The 20,144-nt window shown below is 42.5% G+C and overlaps 1 protein-coding gene across 15 annotated transcripts in view; it reads right to left on the bottom strand.

The window, feature by feature from the left end:
• ZMAT4 (zinc finger matrin-type 4) overlaps window positions 1–20,144 on the bottom strand; it is a 208,860-nt gene that overhangs the window by 70,465 nt on the left and 118,251 nt on the right. For all 15 annotated transcript variants that reach the window (XR_006277146.1, XM_043503115.1, XM_043503108.1 and 12 more), the window contains one exon: window positions 10,560–10,649. Coding sequence is in view for 14 of the 15 variants with exons in the window: in XM_043503115.1 (XP_043359050.1) it covers window positions 10,560–10,649 (90 nt within the window). In the remaining variant the exon portion in view is untranslated. The remainder of the gene's footprint in view (window positions 1–10,559; window positions 10,650–20,144) is intronic.

Here is a 20,144-nt window from a genome sequence, read left to right as displayed (position 1 = left end):
CCTTATGGAGGAAATAAGGAAGGCAAATTCCCTGCACAAAAAAGTGTCCAGATGCTCAGAGCTTTGCTCTAACCCGGAGGGATAATAATTCCTTTTGTCACTTTGTCAGGAGATGGTTGTGTGTGTAAACAGATGGGCTAGATGGACCTGATCCAGGTTCCTTTCGTCATTGGTTGAGTGACATGAAGATGATATGCTGGAGGGTAGGGATAGGATACAGTGGGACCTAGACAAATTAGAAGATTGGGCCAAAAGAAATCTGATGAGGTTCAACAAGGACAAGTGCAGAGTCCTGCACTTAGAACGGAAGAATCCCTTGCACCGCTACAGACTAGGGACCAAATGGCTAGGGCAGCAGTTCTGCAGAGAAGGACCTAGGGATTACAGTGGACGAGAAGCTGGATATGAGTCAACAGTGTGCCCTTGTTGCCAAGAAGGACAATGGCATTTTGGAATGTATAAGTAGGGGCATTGCCAGCAGATCAAGGGACGTGATCGTTCCCCCCTATTCGACATTTGTGAGGCCTCATCTGGAGTACTGTGTCCAGTTCTGGGCCCTCACACTACAAGAAGGATGTGAAAAAATTGGAAAGTATCCAGCGGAAGGCAACAAAAATGATCAGGGGGCTGGAACACATGACTTATGAGGAGAGGCTGAGGGAACTGGTATTGTTTAGTCTGCGGAAGAGAAGAATGAAGGGGGATTTGATAGCTACTTTCAACTACCTGAAAGGGGGTTCCAAAGAGGATGGATCTAGACTGTTCTCAGTGGTAGCAGATGATAGAATGAAGAATAATGGTCTCAAGTTGCAGTGGGGGAGGTTTTAGGTTGGATATTAAGAAAAAAAATTTCACTAGGAGGGTGGTGAAGCACTGGAATGGGTTACCTAGGGAGGTGGCGGAATCTCCTTCCTTAGAGGTTTTTAAGGTCAGGCTTGACAAAGTCGTGGCTGGGATGATTTAGTTGGGGTTTGTCCTGCTTTGAGGGTTGGACTAGATGACCTCCTGAGGTCCCTTCCAACCCTGATATTCTAGGATTCTATGATAGGATTGTGTGACCAACTGGTAAAATAACATTCCTTGTATATCAAGATGATCTGGACAAATGCTATTAATAAGCCAGCCTGGGGTTTTGGCAATGTTCCAGTGGACTGCCTTGCCAGAGGCTGGGTTTAGGAAGGAATGCAGGCCAGGGGAGTTTAGATGCTCTGCAGAGGTGACATCCTGCTTAGGGAAAGGCAGTCTGCCCTTTCCAGGATGTACAACTCACATCAGCAAGGGTGAAACAGACCCACATCCATACAGACATGTGCACATCCCACACCTGCTGGTCTGCTCACAGTATGGCACTGCCACTGTTCAGGAGACAGTCTTCTGAGAATGAAGGCAGAGCATATACCAGCACCATAGTTTGGGTAAGTCCTGCTGAAACACCCATCTAGTGTCTTGTCTACATAGAGAGTTGCAGTGCTTTAAACTAAGGTGTGAATTTAAACCAATTCTGCTAAACAGGAACAAACCTTTGTGTGGACACACGGATTTCAGTTTATGTGGCTTATTGCAGTTTAGCATAAGTCAATTGGGGACAAAGTTAAACTGAACTGCGGTAAACTACTCTTAAACCCAAATAATGTCTACACAAGAGGTGGAACCAACTTAACTGAAATCAGTTTATTTAACTGGTACAAGTTTTGTGCAAATAAGGTCTTGTATTATTTTTCCTCACCTCTTCCTTTACTCCCATTTCTTTTCACAGCCTCAGTTAATAAATCCTGGAATAGGTGGATTTCACAGCCTTGGGAGGAGATACCTATTTGCTCCCTAGCTTTTCCTAACAGGAGGTTGCTGGATTTTGTAATATTAGAATTTTGTCCCTGCAGCAATTCCACATGCTGCAGGAGTGGGAGTGGAGAAAAAAAGCTCTTTGGGCCCTGCCGTTTACTCCTTCATCTGCTGCTCTCAGGTAAAAGTCTCCTTAGTGATACTCTGTGCTAACAGAGACGACTTCCTTCCTCCAGGGTCTCAAGGATGCCATTTAATTCTCCCCTTGTTCCTTCTTATTTCACCATTCTCCACATCACTGGTTTTAGAGATCCCATCACTCCAGCTGCTTGACTCTGGCCTGCAAATTCAACGCTACATCAGAATGCTCTCTACTCCAGTTTCTGCTGCTTAGCCCTTTCCTCAAAAATCAACTACATCTCCCATTATGGACAGCAGCTTAGAGCCAATACCAGTTCTGAAAGGCGTTGGCCTCTGTTGGAAGCTCTGTCATGCCAACCTTGGTAGCAGGAAGGGTCTTCCCTCGAGGCAGCTATCTTGTCTCCTTGACAACCTCTTGAGTTTCTAGGCTGCCATACTTCTTTGTAAAGCGATTTTAAAAACATGGATTCCTATGAGGGTCCAGTCATTGGACCCTCTCTGGAAGACATTGTGTTGTACTATAGCCAACTCCTACTATTAAAAAAAATCTCAAGTTAGGCCCCAAAAATCTTGAAACTGTCTTAAAGATTGTGAGGTTTAGACACTTGTGGTTCATTTGTCCTTGCTTTCTGGGTTTTGAACCTTTGGGGTACACTCAGTCACATTTTCCAGCTTTTCTCTACAACCATGAAGACTAGAAGCTTAGTTTACCTGAATCTGAGATTCTCATGTCACTATTACTATTTCCCCATGTTATTTCTCCCCCCCCCCCACCCCGCACTGCTCCTCAGACGTTCTTGTTAACTGCTGGAAATGGTCCACCTTGATCACCACAAAAGGTTTTCCTCCTTCCCCTGCCCCCCCTTCCTGCTGGTAATGGCTCATCTTAAGTGATCACTCTCCTTTCAGTGTGTATGATAAAACCCATTGTTTCATGTTCTCTGTGTGTGTGTGTGTGCGCGCGCGCGCGCGCATAAATCTCCCCACTGCATTTTCCACTGAATGCATCCGATGAAGTGAGCTATAGCTCACAAAAGCTTGTGCTCAAATAAATTTGTTAGTCGCTAAGGTGCCACAAGTCCTCCTTTTCTTTTTTTGAATACAGACTAACACGGCTGCTACTCTGAATCATGTCACTACATTTTCAGGAGCTGGGGCTTCAAGGAAAAAACCTTATATATTGTAAGATTGGTGATAAAATCATGAGAGTTTGCAGCTCTAGGTGGGGCCCAATGGAGGTGGATTCTGTAGCTTCTCACTCGAAGCTGAGAGTTCAAGCCTCCAGCCCTGGCATCAACCCACCAGTGAGTGCCTTTACTTGTATTTCCACTGGCCCTGTCTGAAACAGCATCAATGCTCACGGCCGTCTTCCGGATCCCCACTGAAATAAAAATGCAAAGCAAAAAGCCAGCAATGCAAAATGGGATTGTTTCAGAGTTAACAGGTTACAGAGTGTACGCTCCCCCTAAGTGTGGCTCTGCCCGAGTCCTGATGGGTAAGACCTGCAAAGTTCTGACATGATGAGCAGAGTTTAACATGTGACCTTCAGTAACTGACCCTGAAAATATCCCCCTTTCCAGAGGGAGCCATACTTTGCTGTTTCACAAAATCCAAATTGGTTTTGCCAGACCAAAGATTAAATAATCCCACCAGAAAGGAACTCATCACAAAGCATTTTGTCTCCATGCATAAACCCTGTCACCCTTGCATAAATTGAGAGCAGAATGTATTTTATTTCTAACCCCGGAAAGATTACTTGAGATTTCATTCTGTTACACTTTCCCCAATGACAAGACCATTCATCTCCCTGTGATTTTGTATTTATGCCTAGCCACGCTGCTAATTCATAGGCCTTCTTTTAATAACATTACAAGATTGAAATGAATGAATACAAAATGAATCTTGTACATCAACAGAATTAATTTTAGTTATTCAGATGCCTGTTAACAAGTTGCTAAATGGTACAATCCTTACAAGAGACTATGCAGCTGCAGTCCTTTGCTGGATGTCCCTTAAGCAATGTTAGGGGAAAAAACAAAGAAGAAGTTTATTCAATCAATGTGAACCTCCTGTCTTCATTTCTGGGTTTCACTAAGAATAAAAGATAATATGACCCCATGAAATATAACAATACAAAACATAGCACCAAAAGCAATGAGAAGCGTCTTAAATAGGAGTTCATTTCTGTGCATCAAAAAAGTGCTGCTGTTAAAAAGCTATTTTCCATAATGCTAAGTGTAAGGTTTGAATCGCCTTCATTTCAGCCTGTGCTTCGATCATCATATAAGCAAAATGCAAGTGCTGATTTATGGTGATTTGTATCTGGTGCTGAAAGATTTGTTGTGCCTCAGAATCTCTTACAGCCAGCACGTTACTTTGAATAAACCACCTTAAACTAAGGGCCATAGTCCACAAAATAAAATAATCCAAGTTTCACAGCTCTGACAATGCCCTAGCTCACTCCTAATTCAGGAGAGAAATAATGGATTTGCCCTTAGGCTCAGATCTTGGATCCCTGCTTTTGGCTTCAGTCAAAGACGTAGCTTCCAGGCTTCACAAGCATCTATTTAAAACTAGCATGGACAAAGCACTGGAGAATATACTGAAAGGAACGAGTCTTTTCAATGTCTCTGTTTCTTTGTTTCATGGCTTGAAAGGGGAACAGAGATGATGGAACTTGTGGGAATTATTCCTTGATTCCCCCAGCTAGGAAAAGTGCAGCCAGGAAATCAGTTTTCAGATTGGTGCCAGCTTTTGGCTCACTCATAGGCTTCTCGCTCTTCATTCCAGACTGCCAGTTTTTTCCACTTTCAGTCCCCTCCCTTGTCTCCATGATCAAGTCTCACAACTGAAACAGCTCAGAACCTTGTCCAAGTTTATCGTACCACCTGCTAGACGGGCCAACACGCAATGCAGAGAGACTGAACTCTGCACTTGCTGATCCTAGAATATTGGTTTCAGAGTAGCAGCCGTGTTAGTCTGTATTCGCAAAAAGAAAAGGAGTACTTGTGGCACCTTAGAGACTAAACAATAAGAGAGCCTTGGCCCCATGACTTTGCTATGGCTGAACCTCCATGTCCAACTTCCAAGCACAGGTCAGAATAGTCACCGTATTCTCTAGGAGCAAGGGAATGCACAGTGGCAAGAATCTCACACAGAGGACACACCCCTTGTGAAAAACGGTCAGTTACCAAATGAGAGTAAACTCAGATCCAGTTAACGCTATTGTAACAATGGAATTGTAGAAGGGCAGCCTCACCTTGAGTGGATCCCTGTGGCAGGCCAAGGCATCACCAGTATGCCTGCCTCAGTTTCCCCTTCATTTGCTCATAAAAAGGAACACAGTCTGTGTCCATTTGAAACCCCACTCTTGGACATAATTTATTCAGTTACACAGGAAATAATATGCAGAACCCTCATGATAAAACCAGTCTTCCCCAAACCCTAAAGGACAACAGACTCGCAACAGTTATCCCTATCCCTGACAGGGACATCATTTCCAGCTCACCCTTCCAAGAACCTGTCTCCAGGCTGGTGCCATTTTTGGACCCTGTTCCAGGGCCTCACTCTCTCGGCCATCCACGTGAGCGTTCCCAGATCCACTTCTTTCCCATAGCTCCTCTTTTCCGATGGCCCCAGGTCAGGTCCTCTGAACAAGGGCTCCCTGCACTGATCCACCCCACAGGCCTCCTCACCCGAGAGTCCTACTCCTGCTCAGGGAACCTCCTTCCAGGACCAACCCCTTAGGCTCCGTTTCCCACAGCCCTCCACTCAGGCCTGCTGCAAGGGGGCTTCCCACAGCGCTCAAGGCACCCAGCCATTGCTGGCTACAAAAGCCACCCTCCAACATCAACCTTCTTGTTTTGGGCTCAGCTTCCCTCAACTAGGCTGGCTCTTCATGTCCCCAGGAGCCTCTGCATGAGCTCTCCTATGACTCAGTGGGTTTCCCCAACCTGGGCCAGTCCTCACCAATAACATTCTTCACCTTTTGTTCTCCCCAGCAGCTCTCTGATCCAGCTCCTGCCTCTATCCTCTCCTCATCAGGCAGCCCCCCACCCTTCTCTGTCTCCAGCAGCTCTCCCCTGCTGCTTTCCTGTCTCCAAGTCTTTCCTCTCCTCCTCAGGCAGCTCTCCCCTGACATTATCCGTCTCCTTTTCATACAGTCCAGGTGCCTCCTCTTAAATCCAGTTGGGACTGGGAGGCAGCTGATGAATCTCACATACACCGGACCCTGCTCCCTGTTAAATGGGTAAATCACCCTATGCCATGAACCAACAGACCTGTCCTACCTTATGGACTAATGAAGTGGGACCCAGAATTCTGAGCGTGCCTGTCTCCCTTACCCAAAGTAGCATCATGGAGGAACGTGGTGTCAACTGCAGTGTCCATTATCAGAACAGGACACTTGAGCATGTTCTGAGGCTGTGTCCATAGCTACTTTATTTACAAGCCGATATTGTTCAGGCTAAAATAGAAAGGGCTGCTATAGACAGTCTGGATAGTTTTCCATGGACTGAGACAGTATAAAACCTAGAGTGATGAGGAAGGGGGCATTGGTCACTGCCTTTAATTGGGTTTTCTCTCCGCAAGTTGTGGGTCTCCTGGGTCTAAAGCCTGGTGACTCTCAAGTCAACACTTCTTGGATTTAATAATGTTCCCAGTCCTGGGTTTGTCTTTGTCTGCTCATCTGATGCCATCCACACTAGCTCCCACCACCAGGAGAGAGAGAAACTTCCTCTGACAACTGGACCCAGGTTCCAGCCCAGCCTTCCACCCTGACCTCTGAACTCTTCCTGCGAGAGGATGGATCCACAGCTTGAGTCTGAAGCTGACAACTACCAGTACCTACCTAATGTTAAAATAAGAGCTTATTTTCCCCTCTATGTTTTATTAAGTCATTTTCCCACAGACAAACCAGCAGTTTTACAAGTCAGCTGAGTATGGTTGGTTGCCACCCAAATAATATTTCCATCATCATTTAAGGAAAGAATTCTAGAAGGAAAGCTGGTTTTGTAACATGCAATCCCACCCCATCCCTCCTCATGTGTAAGGAGAGAGAGAGAGAGAGACACACACAGATAGACACTGACTTTGTCGTCCCCTTCCCCCCCGCCCCCAAGAATGCCTAAGTAATGTAGGGACATAACTGAAAGTCAATACAACTTATTATTATTTATATTATTGTAGTGTCTAAGAACCCCAGTCATGGCCCAAGACCCCACAGTGCTAGGCACTGTATAAAGAAAGAACAAAAAGGCAGTGCTTAAGTATAAGCTTCATGCTAATATGTCACTTAAGTACTTTTGAAAACCCCATCCAGAAAGTTTATATCATGTCTGTGATTATTAAGGAATCCAACCATAAGAAAGAACCCTGGACCTCTTAGCAATATCCATGAGATGCATCTAATCATCACAGCCAGGACACCAACCAGGCACCAGTTCATTTGGGCATTTTATCATTTAACAACACAGGGGTGTGTATACAAGAGTATGATGGGATCTGAAGGTACAATTGCAGGCTGCAGACATGCAGACCTTGCAGTACTCTGACTTAGATTTCAGGGACTTTCTTGCCTCTAGTTATGGAGGTAGCAGCCCAACAGCTCACAACTGCAGTAGACTAACCTCAAAAATGACAATCCCTATGAGGGATGCATCATGCATGATGGCTTTGTGCCATGTGATGAACTAACAAGAGGATTCCGCTCAGACAGGAATGGAGGGGGATACACACAGGGACCTTGCTTTAGAAACCCTGTAGAGTGTGGTAATTCAGGATGGCAACATCTCTGCTCTTCCTTTCCCTATTGCTGTAAAAAAGAAATTGTAGTCACCCAACACTAATTACTTTACGCCAAGCAGTTTATAGCTAGATGGAAATTTCAGTTAAAAGCGTTGCACAAGATTTGCACATTGTTTAGAAGTCTTTAGGCTTTCAAAAGGAGCATTTTTCTTTAATTTCTGTGTAATTATTCCACATGTGAGTTAAAGCATATATTAAAGCTTTCACCAGGAACTATAAAATTTGTACCGTACAAAAGTGATGTACTGATAACTCATCTGCTAGTTCACAATCTGAGCTTCAAAACAAAGCAGCCTCTATCCTTTATGCTTCTTTCATAGATACCAACCATTTCAGCTCCCTTGTTGCACTGTCTGTAGCATTCCTTACAAGGCATATGGTGCTCTTTGCAATATGTTTTGATCTCATTTCTTAGGCTTCCTCAGGCAATTCATGTCTTAATAGCATCTCTCCTCCCCTTCAATAAGCATAGTCGCCGACTAAGGCTGCCTGCCATACTTCTTAACTGTACCTAATAGTACAAACTGGACCAGGAAGAAAGTACAAATGGATTTCTCCCCATCCCAACATCTGCCCCAAAGCATACAAGAAGATTCCATAGTCTCTGTCAGTCTTAAACGGGGCCCATTCCCTATTTACAGGTGATGCGGAAAACCAGATGAAAACTAAATTTGTCAAGTCAAGTCCTGATTGACTTTAAATTTCAGAGCCTGTGACCTTCTCAAATTGTGACCCGGTCCCAGCCTGTGACCTTCTCGAATTACTTTCGGCTGAAATGTTAAGTGCACATTTAAAAGAAAAGGTCAATGACCACTCAGTATGCCAAAGACACCAGGTTTCTTTTACAAAAAAAAATTTAAAAAAAAAAAAAAAAAGGCTGCCTAATAATTGGGTTGTGTAAATTCAGTGCTTTTTCAGATGAAGGTTTAATGGCTGCTTAAGGAATGGAGCATATTTTCATAAGCATCAGATAATGGCAAATATCCTCCACATTATTTAAAGGTCAGCTGGAAAATGATGTTGATCATGTACAGTTGGAAAGGCCTGTATCAGAGATGTAAAGCTGAAACAGGTGTTGCCTCCTTGAAACCTTTTCCCTTCGTATCATCTGGAAGGCCAAGCATTTACTTTCATAATTACAAAAGGTAGGATACACTCTAGAGTCACACAAATAGACCATTTTCTCTGCAAGGAGGCCAAGGTGCCCTTTTTGGTTACGTATGTTTTTTTACAGAGAAACATAACTGGGCTCCAGTAATATACTCAAATTACTGCATTTTTAATATTCATTAAAGTCACTATGCTGTGACATCAACAACACTACCATCAAGCTAAAATGAGCGGGATTCAGCTATGTCCTGGACATGATAATGATGTTATCAAGCTGCCTTCAAGAGACGGTCTAAATATCTCAACTCTGTTGGTTACAGATGAATACAAAGGACTGGATAATATCTGAGCAGGGACAAGCATATTCCTCCTTGGAAGGCCTGGGAGAGGACAATCATAACAGACTGAAACTAGTTCTGTTGTGCGGGAACACTGAGCTTGGAAGAGCCAAAGGATACTTAAGGGAAGCAAAATTGTCACATGGCAATCACTTAATGGACAGATGGGGGATATGATGCATTACATAGCCACAGAGCATATAGACTCACGGGGTGTCTAGGACAAGGGCAGGCACAGAGCTGTCAGTGAAAACTCAGACTGGTTTCTTATTAGCAGGAGAAAACAGGAAGTCAAATGTGCTTCAAAAGCAAAAAGGGCGAGCACCTGGATGCTGAGCAATGTGCAGGGAAGGGCTAGGACGGAATTAGAAAGCAGGTTGGAGGCACCAAGGGATGAAGTGAGAGACCCCAGGAAGGTGCTTTCAACAAGACCCAGATCTGAAGAACGGATTGTTTCACAGGAAGAAATATTTTTAGTGTGATGTCCATGGCTTTTGCTGCCCAGCTCCCATGAATATTAAATCTCCCACACCGAACGGTTTGTGCCAAGTGATCTAAACGAGGAAGAGAGAGATATCAATGAGGGCAATACAAAATGGACCTAAATGAAAGGATCTTGAGATGGGCAAAGAGAGAAGCTGTCACAGCCAAGTACGCAGAGAATTGCCAAGAAACTGAAGTTGATCTATTCAAAGGCCATAAGGGAGAGTGGAATAAGGATTACAGGACACTAGAATGGAAATTGCTCACTGACATTATTTCTTCCTTTCTCATTTTCCTTTGACTAGTTACTCTCCCCCATGAATCTCTCTCTAGCTGCCTCTCACCCAGTGCCTCCCTCTGCCGTCACTTGTTCTCTCCCTGATGTTTTTCCCCTGGCATGAGAAAGTTGTGCACAAATATCATCTGAATGTATGGAACCCAAAAGGACTTCAATCCAGACTTCCGGTGGAACAGTTACAGAATTTTAACTATCACAATTAAAGAGCAGGTTTTACTACCCCAAATTCAAAGGGAACTAAACTGAAAGTGCAATCATCCACATAATCATTATCCTTTCAGTCATTTCCACTGCAGTTCACCAGCCAACGAGCTGAAGGTCTTTCAGGCAGCGTGGTTTGGCTCTGGATGCACACTAGATTAGTGTTGTGAGGGTGTCTCTGTTTTAGAAACTACCAAAAAAAAAAAAAAGTAAAAACTAAAAATTCAATTACTGCTGCAGATGCAGGTCATATTTTCTTTAACATTTATGGAAAAAGGTTTCCAGTAACTCAGCATTTCAGCTACCCCAACTGTTACCTCTGAAGCTGTTACAGCATGTGCCTTTGCACAGGGTCACCGATTCACAAAGCAGTGCAGAATAAGGCTCTGAAACATACTCACGTTTTCTGATCGGAGCTTCTTGGCCGGGCAGCCTCCGTCTATGGGATGTAGCATGTAGTAAAGTCTCACTTTGCTTGCGTGTTTCCGACTCTGTGAAGGAAGAGCAAAAACTGGTGAGGCAACAATCAAAACATTCTTACTGGACAGCAGAGAGAACCAAAACTTGAATGAGATTTATCAGTCCCCTTGATAAATATCAGCCATGGGATGCGAGAGGAGGAAACCCTTAGTGAGTAACTCCTATATTCAGAGAACATTTCACAGGACTTTCACCAAGGCTGAGGAACAGAGTTTAATCCTGGAAATATTGTAAAGCCATCAGATATAGAGATAAGTGGTACAACTTCATCTTGAATGCTGCATTCAGTCCTGGTTGCCCAGCTCCATGAAGACAGAGCAGAAATGGAAAAGGTTCAGAGAATGGCAACACAAATTATTAAAAAGAAAAGGAGTACTTGTGGCACCTTAGAGACTGCTGCTACTCTGAAACCAAATTATTAAAGGGAGAGAAAGATTTCCATCCCAGGGGAGATTTAATAACAAAGGATTAGACATTTATATGAACAACTGGAACATCCATAATTGCTGTACTTAAGATAGGATAAAAACATATAAGGGATACAAAACCTAATGCTCCAGGAAATAAGTAAACCAATAACTGCATAGGGTTAGGGCAAAACTTCCCCTATGGGCAAATTAGCAGATAATTGTGCATTATAGAGCTTTTATGCCTTCCTCTGAAGCATCTGGTGCTGTCCACTGCCAGAAACAGCATACTGGACTAGATGGACCTTGGTCTGAGCTAGCATAGGAATCCTGATTCTCCTTCTCTCCTTTTTTTTAAGTGGTAGTCTCAGATAAACCTTGCCCAATACTCTGAAAACCTGGGAGGTTGACTGTTCCTGGAACCAAGCTCCACTGGCAGGGAAAAGGCCCAAATTAGTTCCATTATGTTAAAAAAACAAAAACCCTTCTGCCCTCCCCCCCACCAATCCAAACATACTGCTTCCAAGTGCGAATGCTCCGTTTTGTTTGATAACGGCCGTCAACCTCTCAGGAAGTGGAAATAAAAGATTTGTGGACTTAAAGAAGAGAGACCCCAGTCACCCACAGGCCCAAGTTCCATGTGAGGCACTAATTGCTACACAATACAATACGCTTCCCAGGTATGAACTCTTCCCAGGTTAGCAACTTACGGGCTGTTTTCCCTCCCCCAAGAATATTTAGGACAGAGTGTTGAAGGGTGAAGGACCTGCTAGGTCCTCAGGTCAATCAAATGCAAGTGAACAATACAGTACACATGCCAGTGGCACCAGGAAACCAGCATGCTGACCAGCTATGACACAGACCGGCAGTGACATGGTGCCTAAATACTCCGATAATGGGCACATGACAAAAGGTCAGATGGTTAGAGAGAGAGAGAGATAACGACAATTAGTCACTGTGACAGTATCTCTGCCAACAGTCTTAGGATAGCTTAGGAAAAGAGAATAGCATTGACATTCTGTAATATATACAAAATAAATAAACAACATCCTCTGATGGGAAGTATTTAGCAGTATAAATATTCCAGTTTTTAATGGCCGAAAATAAACACTTAGAAATAGGCTGAGAGCAGTTAAACTCCAGACCTGGTTATTTCAGTTTCAGTTACAAGAAAAGTGCCATTGAAGCAAAAAGAAAACTGGAAATAACAATTACTTTAAATTGCATCGAGGGTCAGTTTCATGCTATTTCTTGCATTAATAATTTTCCATTTTATGCAAAGTCATTACTTTGATTCAAACCACATTTGTTTCATGCTTCTAGGAGTGGCTAGTACCAACCTCCCTCATGGTTAATTAAACCCCTTGCCCCTTAGTGCTCCCAATTCTGCTAGAGTCAAGACTCCTTCTCACATTTATTTTTATGTCTGACAGAACCCCAAGGCCTTCAAAGAGAAATACTCTACAGCAGTGATGCAGAAGAGTCGTCTAATTTGTGACGGAGAGCACACTTTATGTAATGCTTTAATAAAATCTCCTACATTATCGAGTTCTTCTAGCAAAGTCATACATCCATCAAATATGTGTCTCCTTGAAATCATGTATTAACCCAGAGCAAGGAACATAGGTCTACCCCAGCAGGATCTGCTGAACAGACACCTAAGCATTCCCAAATTATTCATACTGCAGGAAAGTTTCCACAGGGCTTATTTCTGTGCAGAAGGGACAGAAAAAACATTTGCAGAGGCCTAGGTGGGATCATTATTTTTCCAAGCTCATAGGAGGGAGCTCGTAAGTGCTAGTTCCACACTGTGTTCTGGACAGCTGAAAAGGGAAAATGAAATGTGCTCCTCACATTAGTAAAAATCCTGTGTTTTTAATATATCAAAGAGGAACTAAAGCTTCCACAGCAACAGCCCTAAATTGCTGCAGACAAGTTTTCAGGGCCTCACTTAATCAGAATCAGAATCCTTGTCTTCCTGTAGATCTAAGGGAAGAAATCTGCAGCTAACAGACATGCATACAAAATCCAGACATGCACAGCAGCTATTATTATGCAAACAAGTTTGCTTTGAGTCTCCATTTTTGAGTGCCCTGCAGAACAACTGCACCACTATATTATAATTTCAGATCAGAGATTTGCAATTTTAAAAAATTAAATTACCATTAAAGAGTGGCGTAAGAGTTTTTCCATGGTGCGAACATGGAGCTAAATTTGTATACGTAAATGTGACTGTGCATTTTAAGCAGGATCATGCAATAAATTAAAATAAACAAATCAAAAGATGGAACAAATCCGTGAAGATAAATAGTGGAACGTATCTTTCCCCACCTTTTCTTCTTATAAGGTTTGAGAAAATAGATTTTCCCCGACAGACCTCAAATCTATCTAAAACCAGTGTGGGCAGAGCTAAATAGAGGAAAATTCAAATGCCTGTATTATCAAAGATTAAAAGTCAAGACAAGTGATTAAGTAATTTAAAAATGACAGAGTAAATCCACTTGAATTTTAAAGGATTGAGCTGTGCGAGTAAATCCCATATGTCACTGGTCCCACCTTAGAGACTAACAAATTTATTTGAGCATAAGCTTTCGTGAGCTACAGCTCACTTCAATCTGATGCATCCGATGAAGTGAGCTGTAGCTCACGAAAGCTTATGCTCAAATAAATGTTAGTCTCTAAGGTGCCACAAGTACTCCTTTTCTTTTTGCGAATACAGACTAACACGGCTGCTACTCTGAAACCTGTCATTATTGAGAGGTAGTGATATGACACAGGCTGACAGCTTCTTTGCTGCACTGTGCTCTGCAAAGAACTTAAAATGCCACTGAGCAGAACAAATTTCTTCAGGAGAGAAAAAAGTGTTTTGAATCAAACTTGGGGGCCCAGTTGAACAGCTTCTATCCCTTCACCATGTTTCAGAGAACAAAGGGGCATGAAGACAGATACTTTAGCAGTGAGTATCGTTGATGCTAATAAATACGTACAAAGTGCCCCATTTCCTCCTCGTTACATGCTTTGAGTCAGTTCTGTGTACAAAGATGCCATAGGAGATTCCTCCAAACTAAATGAGAGCCATGGTAGGTTGGTATAACTCTGCATCTACTGACAGTTTGCAACCAAATTCTTGTAGATGTCAGGGGAAAAGAGCCTACACCAGAACCATTTACCTGAATTCGGAGGTATCTGGATAAAATGGGACCTAGGCCTGGACCCCTGATTTTCCCCATCTCTTTATCTGTAATAGTTCCTGAAAAATAAGATGACCTGATTTACAGTTTAAAGACAAAAACAGGCACATCTATAAAAGATTACCAGCTCTGAAACAAGAATCCTCGTCCAGAAGAAATCTACTGATTCATCTGCTGTAGCCCCAAAAGTTGTCCTCAGAGTGCGCGGTGTTTCTCTGTGTCTGAGTACTTCTTTAGTGGCTTAATCAAGTGCTATGCACTAGACATTTTTATTTCTAATCTCTGTACTAAAAGAACTATCTTCAAATGGGAAAAAATTCCACTTCATGCAATGCAGTTTAAAAGACAACTTTCTCCAATGAAAAGAGCAAGGAAAGGGGCAGTTTTCCTTCTGCAACTGCAGAGATCTGCGATGTCAGAGTTCAGGTACTATGGCAATAAGAGTCATAGAACCAAATAGATTAGATAAAATAATTACCTCTCCGGATAGATAGATAATCTATCTACTTACCTACTTTGAATTTCTTTAATACAGCAAAAGGTGATATAGAAGCAAAAGAGCAGTGATTTAATGTAGGACAAACAGGAGTCAAACTTGCAGCATAAAGCCAGATTCATCCTCTTGAGGCTGGCGTTATAAATCACAGTTCTGCAACAGGCTTTTATTTAGAGAGAGAGAGAGAGCGCGCGAGCGCACGAGCACGAGCGAGCAGCACCATAGGTGAGATTATACAATTACATTCTCTGCTGGATAATAGCAGCAAGCAGGTCCCAGGAAATTAAAGACAATGGTAGTTTCAGGCAGAGTAGCTCTGCTTATTCAGATACAAAACATTTGGTCTCCGACACTGGGAGGAACCTGGGACAGGAGCTATTTTGCTTTTTATTAACAAAAGCTCTATCGATTGATCGATCATAGAGTTTTATCCTGCCGCCCTTCATCACAGTATCTGGGCACCTTCTGTGCAAAAATCAATAGCAACAGCCCTGTCCCTACTGGATTTCATTGAGTCTCTCGCATGTCAGACCTCTGTTTGGGATAATGGTTTGTTTGGTTTATATGTGGGGAGCGAGGACTGATGGGAGCGATGTTCTTGTACATTTAAAAAAAATCCCCTCATTTCTATAGTCTAATTGGCTGCAGCACACAAGCAGCTTTCTTCCAGCCAATCACCATGCCACAAGCCAGGAACAGGAATGTGATCCATTGCTACTTTATTCCACTAATTTAAGATGACCTGGCAATATGAAATATCTCCCAATCCTGCAAGGGATTTCTTGAACACCCGAATGGGGCACAGGGTTCCAGAAGTGGACACATCAAGTGCCAAATACAGAGGTAAAATGATGTCCTTTCTCCTACTCGAGAGTCCCCTGTAAATACATCCAAGGATCACATCACCCCTTTTGGCAACAGCATCAAAGATCTATTTTCCATAAACCCATGTTTACTGGCATAAGTTATATTACCCTCCTTCAATTCTTTACTAAATCAAGTCCCATATCAGCCATTCCATTAAGTTATCTGGGATCTGTGTCCGCCTAGTATGCGAATAATTACCTGGGTTGTCCAGTTTAGCCATATTAAATACTGGCACAACATTAGTTTCTCCAAGACCTCCGGATCTTCCCCAGTGTTTCAAGACTTTTATTCAACGTCAACATTAATAATCCACAAGGCACTTGAGTCAGTGAGCTCCTTTAAAATTCTTGGATGCAAGTTATCCAGACCTGATTATTTAAAAATGGTCTAACCTGAGAAGATGCTGTGTAACATCATGCTGAGTTACTGTTGGAATGGAAAGTATTTCATCAGCATCATATGACGAATACATCATCTGGCTTTTTTCCAAATGCAGAACAGAAATATGTATTGAACGGTCCTGCCTTTTCAGCATTGTTATTGACAATTCTACCATTCCCATCTAGGAACAGACTCATACCATTATTAGGGTTCCTTTTGTTCCTACTACACTTAAAGAATTAATAGATTTATACATTCATGGATTCCAAAGACAGAAGGGACCACTGTGACTATCTAGTATATACAAAACAGGACACAGAACTTCCCCAAAATAATTCCTAGAGCATATATCTTTTAGAAAAACATTCAATTTTAATTTAAAATTTATCAGTGATGGAGAATCCACCATGATCCTTGGTAAATGGCAATTGCTTCTTATTGTCTGTAACAATACGAGCTATAGATTTCTCCTGATATCCTTTTGGCATCAGTTCCTAGATTCTAGTTTATATTCATGGCTATCAAACTCCTTTTTCCCTATATTTTACTTGTATATCTATACATTTTATAGCTGCTTTCATTTCATTTCCTCGCTAAACCAAGTTGCTATTTTAACCACCGTAGCTTTTTCTCAATTGTGGCTTTTTGAGCAGGTACGGAAATATTCTTAAACAATTCCCAATTTTCCTTCACTTTCAATTCCTTCTCCCAGCTCATTTTGCTTGTAATGTTTTTCAGCGTTGTGAAATTGGTTCTTTCAAAGCACCAAGTATATATTAACAAATGTAAAGTCCAAACCAGTAATGTGCAAACAAACAGAGTAGTTCAGTCATGAACACTTGCACGTACACAATCACTAATTTTTAGTTCTACGACCAATCCCTCCTTATCCGTCACGACAGGGTCCAATACAGGGTTCCCTGTGGTGGATTCAACACTTCTGGAGTTAGGAAATGATCATCTATAGTTTTTAGAAATTTCAAGGATGTTTTAATTCTGGCAGCACGAGACCTTCAGCATGTTGCTCAGAACGAAGTCCCCCAGGACATGGTGGTTTTTCCCCCTACACACAATATATAAGGATGACACTGCACAGAGACTGAGGCACTTCATACCCTGGCAGAGTTCATTCTGTGCCTCCAGCTAAGAAATGGCATCTGGTGGACCCCATGTGCAACCCAGGAATAAGGGAGTTCTGCTCCTAACTGTGTCAACTTAGGCCAGTCACCTAACCACTTTGTGCTTCCGTTTCCCTGTCGGTACAAAGTGATACTCATTTGTACCAGTGTGTGAGGATTCATGGTCTTTATAGTACTTTGACTATTGTCCATCAATTCTAGTATCAGCATTCTTGTGGTCAGTCCCCACTATGCCCTTTTGACATCCCTCTGCCTGGATAGTAGCTATGTATGCAAGAGAACACACACATACCCCCCTTCTCCTCATGCCAATGAGAGTTATGTACAAGTTCAGGCAAGACTGGATCTCCTAACCTTTGCAGGAGCCGTCTGGTTACGTGGTTCTGGCTGGGAACATTTTGCAAACCCTAGCAGCTTTTCCTCTTTCTTGAATGCTGCAATTTAAAAAAGGAAAAAGGAGAAAACTAAGCTTAGGAAACATTTCTAAATAAAACAAATGGCTAAGGATAAGCCATGACCTGCTGCACGCAGAGATGCTGGCTTGTGAGTAATGAAAGGAGCTGTTTCATCTAGGTCTCCTTCTCAGCCCAGGAATCACCTGAGGTCAGCGCAGCCAAAGCCTGACAACTTTAATTAAAAACAAACACTGCTGTTCTTCAAGTCACCCTCATAAGAGAAATCTAACACTGGAACCAACTCTCCAGTTCTGGACACCAAGGAATTCCTGGAGCAGAGGAATGAGTTTTAAATGCCAGGATCCCATTCCCTCCAAACAACTCATTCACTAGAGAGAATAGAAACTTCACTCCCTAGATCTCCTTCTGCCACGCTCTGGAAAATTAAACCTTCAAGATAACGGAAGAGAAGCCAATGCAGAATAGAAAAGCAGTACTTGTGGCACCTTAGAGACTAACAAATTTATTAGAGCATAAGCTTTCGAAGTGAGCTGTAGCTCACGAAAGCTTATGCTCTAATAAATTTGTTAGTCTCTAAGATGCCACAAGTACTGCTTTTCTTTTTGCGAATACAGACTAACACGGCTGCTACTCTGAAACCAATGCAGAATAAACTCTCAAAACTGACCTGAGGCAGGTACAGTCTCATCACAGGAAGAGTGTTCAAATTGTGCTTCTGCCATGACAGGAAAAAATGCCACTTCAGGGTGCTGACTCTCCCCTTCGTGCAGGAGCACAACTCCCCATCGCCAGTGAGAAAAATGACACATCCCCATCAGTGGGGAGGATTAAGGACGGATACAGAGAGCTGCACTGCAGAAGCTATTTGCAGGGCACAAGTTCCATTGGCTCTACAGAACCTAGGAACTATGCTATGTATTCTTGAGCACTATCCCCTGGCACCTGCTCTGTGAACTAAACTAACTACGTAGCTACACAGACAGCACAGTCTTGTAACGGGGAGTAGAGCCCTAGGTGCTAAGATGGGCTGTGCTTTTCAAACCAAGGGGCAAACTGGAGACCTCTCAGAAACTAACAGAGTTTGAAATTGGGTAAATTATGAATTAAGAAATAGTTTAAAGTTAGAGAATAAACAAAAGGGTTTTCACTCTTTATATATGTGACAATGATCAGCCGGGCTATCTCTGGATTATCTGTGCGACAACGATGCCTATTTTAAAATTCTTCTGAAGCTGTGTGAGGGGCAGTAGGAGGGGTGTTGTTTGGATTCTGTGTCTCCTTTTTCCTTCTTTTCTCCTTAAAGGTCCCAAATTCTGAGCCTAATTCTGCTTTCACTTCACTAGTGTAAATCAGGATTAGGGGCAAAGAAGGCAACAAAATTACACCAGTGTGTCCAGCGTGAGAGAGGGAAAATGAGGCTCTCAGGAATCCATGCTGTTCTTGTTTCTCGACAGGATTTCTTCCATATTTAGAATATCTACATTATGGTCCAAATCCTGGTCCCAGTGAAGCCAAAGGCAAAACTCCCATTGAAGTTAAAAGGGAGCAGCTTTAGTGTATTGATTTACACCACCATACTCTGTGTATTGATTTACAGATTGGAAAATTTGGAACCCCAAGGTATGAACTTTCTGTCTTCGGAGTCACACATTCTAAGATCAGTTTCAGAGTAGCAGCCGTGTTAGTCTGTATCTGCAAAAAGAAAAAGGAGTTTTTGTGACACCTTAGAGACTAACAAATTTATTTGAGCATAAACTCACGAAAGCTTATTGTTAGTCTCTAAAGATGCCACAAGTACTCCTTTTTCTTTTTACATTCTAAGATGAAATCTTTAACCTTAACAATACCGGCAGTCAAAGTATCTCCTATCTAACACCACAAACTGAACATATCCTGCAAGGAGGGAAATGTTTTACTCTACACTCCATGATGCTTGAACACAGTTGTATTACCAGAGAGACCAAGCACTGCGACTGGTTCTAAATGCTAGTTCTCACAAAGGAAAATTAGAAAATAGGTATTTCAGACTCTGTCCCCAGCTACATTTATTGATGGGAGTCTGGGTGCAGACCAGAGGATTTTTTGGCTATAAGACTGAGTACATTTAAAGACCTCTTTCCCCTTCAGACCTTCTTTGGTCTCTTGTTCCAGGCAAATCTTTCACATGGGTTGATATTAAAAATGGGAAGTTTGCTCTTCAATCTGTATTTCAGGATGATTTTCTGTGCAGTTCCAAGCACAGGGAGAAAATCACTTAGAGCAGGGGAAGAGTCTGTGGAATATCTGCTTCTCACAGCAACTTTTATAGTTGTCAGCCACAAACTTTTTGATTGCACCCAAGCACTTTATCAACGTTTCAGTGGCATTTTAAATTCTTTAAGCCTGCAGACCTACAGTTCTGCTATTTATTATTTTTCAAATTAGAAGTTTTAGCCTCACGGCAGCTGCTGCTATCATCACTCAAGAGAGGAGCAATCCTGCACTGCTTCTGTGCATATCATATTCTGTGTACCATGCCTTTTAATATTTCTTCCCTTAAAAAGCCAATGTAGCTTTCTTTAACCATTCTACTCATTTGATCTCTCCCCTCTGTAGTGCTCAAAGGGGCC

This window comes from Dermochelys coriacea, chromosome 26, assembly GCF_009764565.3.
Source record: "Dermochelys coriacea isolate rDerCor1 chromosome 26, rDerCor1.pri.v4, whole genome shotgun sequence".
NCBI classification, from domain to species: domain Eukaryota; kingdom Metazoa; phylum Chordata; order Testudines; family Dermochelyidae; genus Dermochelys; species Dermochelys coriacea.
Note: the sequence above shows the minus strand (reverse complement) of the source record. Positions and strands in the feature narration are given on the sequence as shown.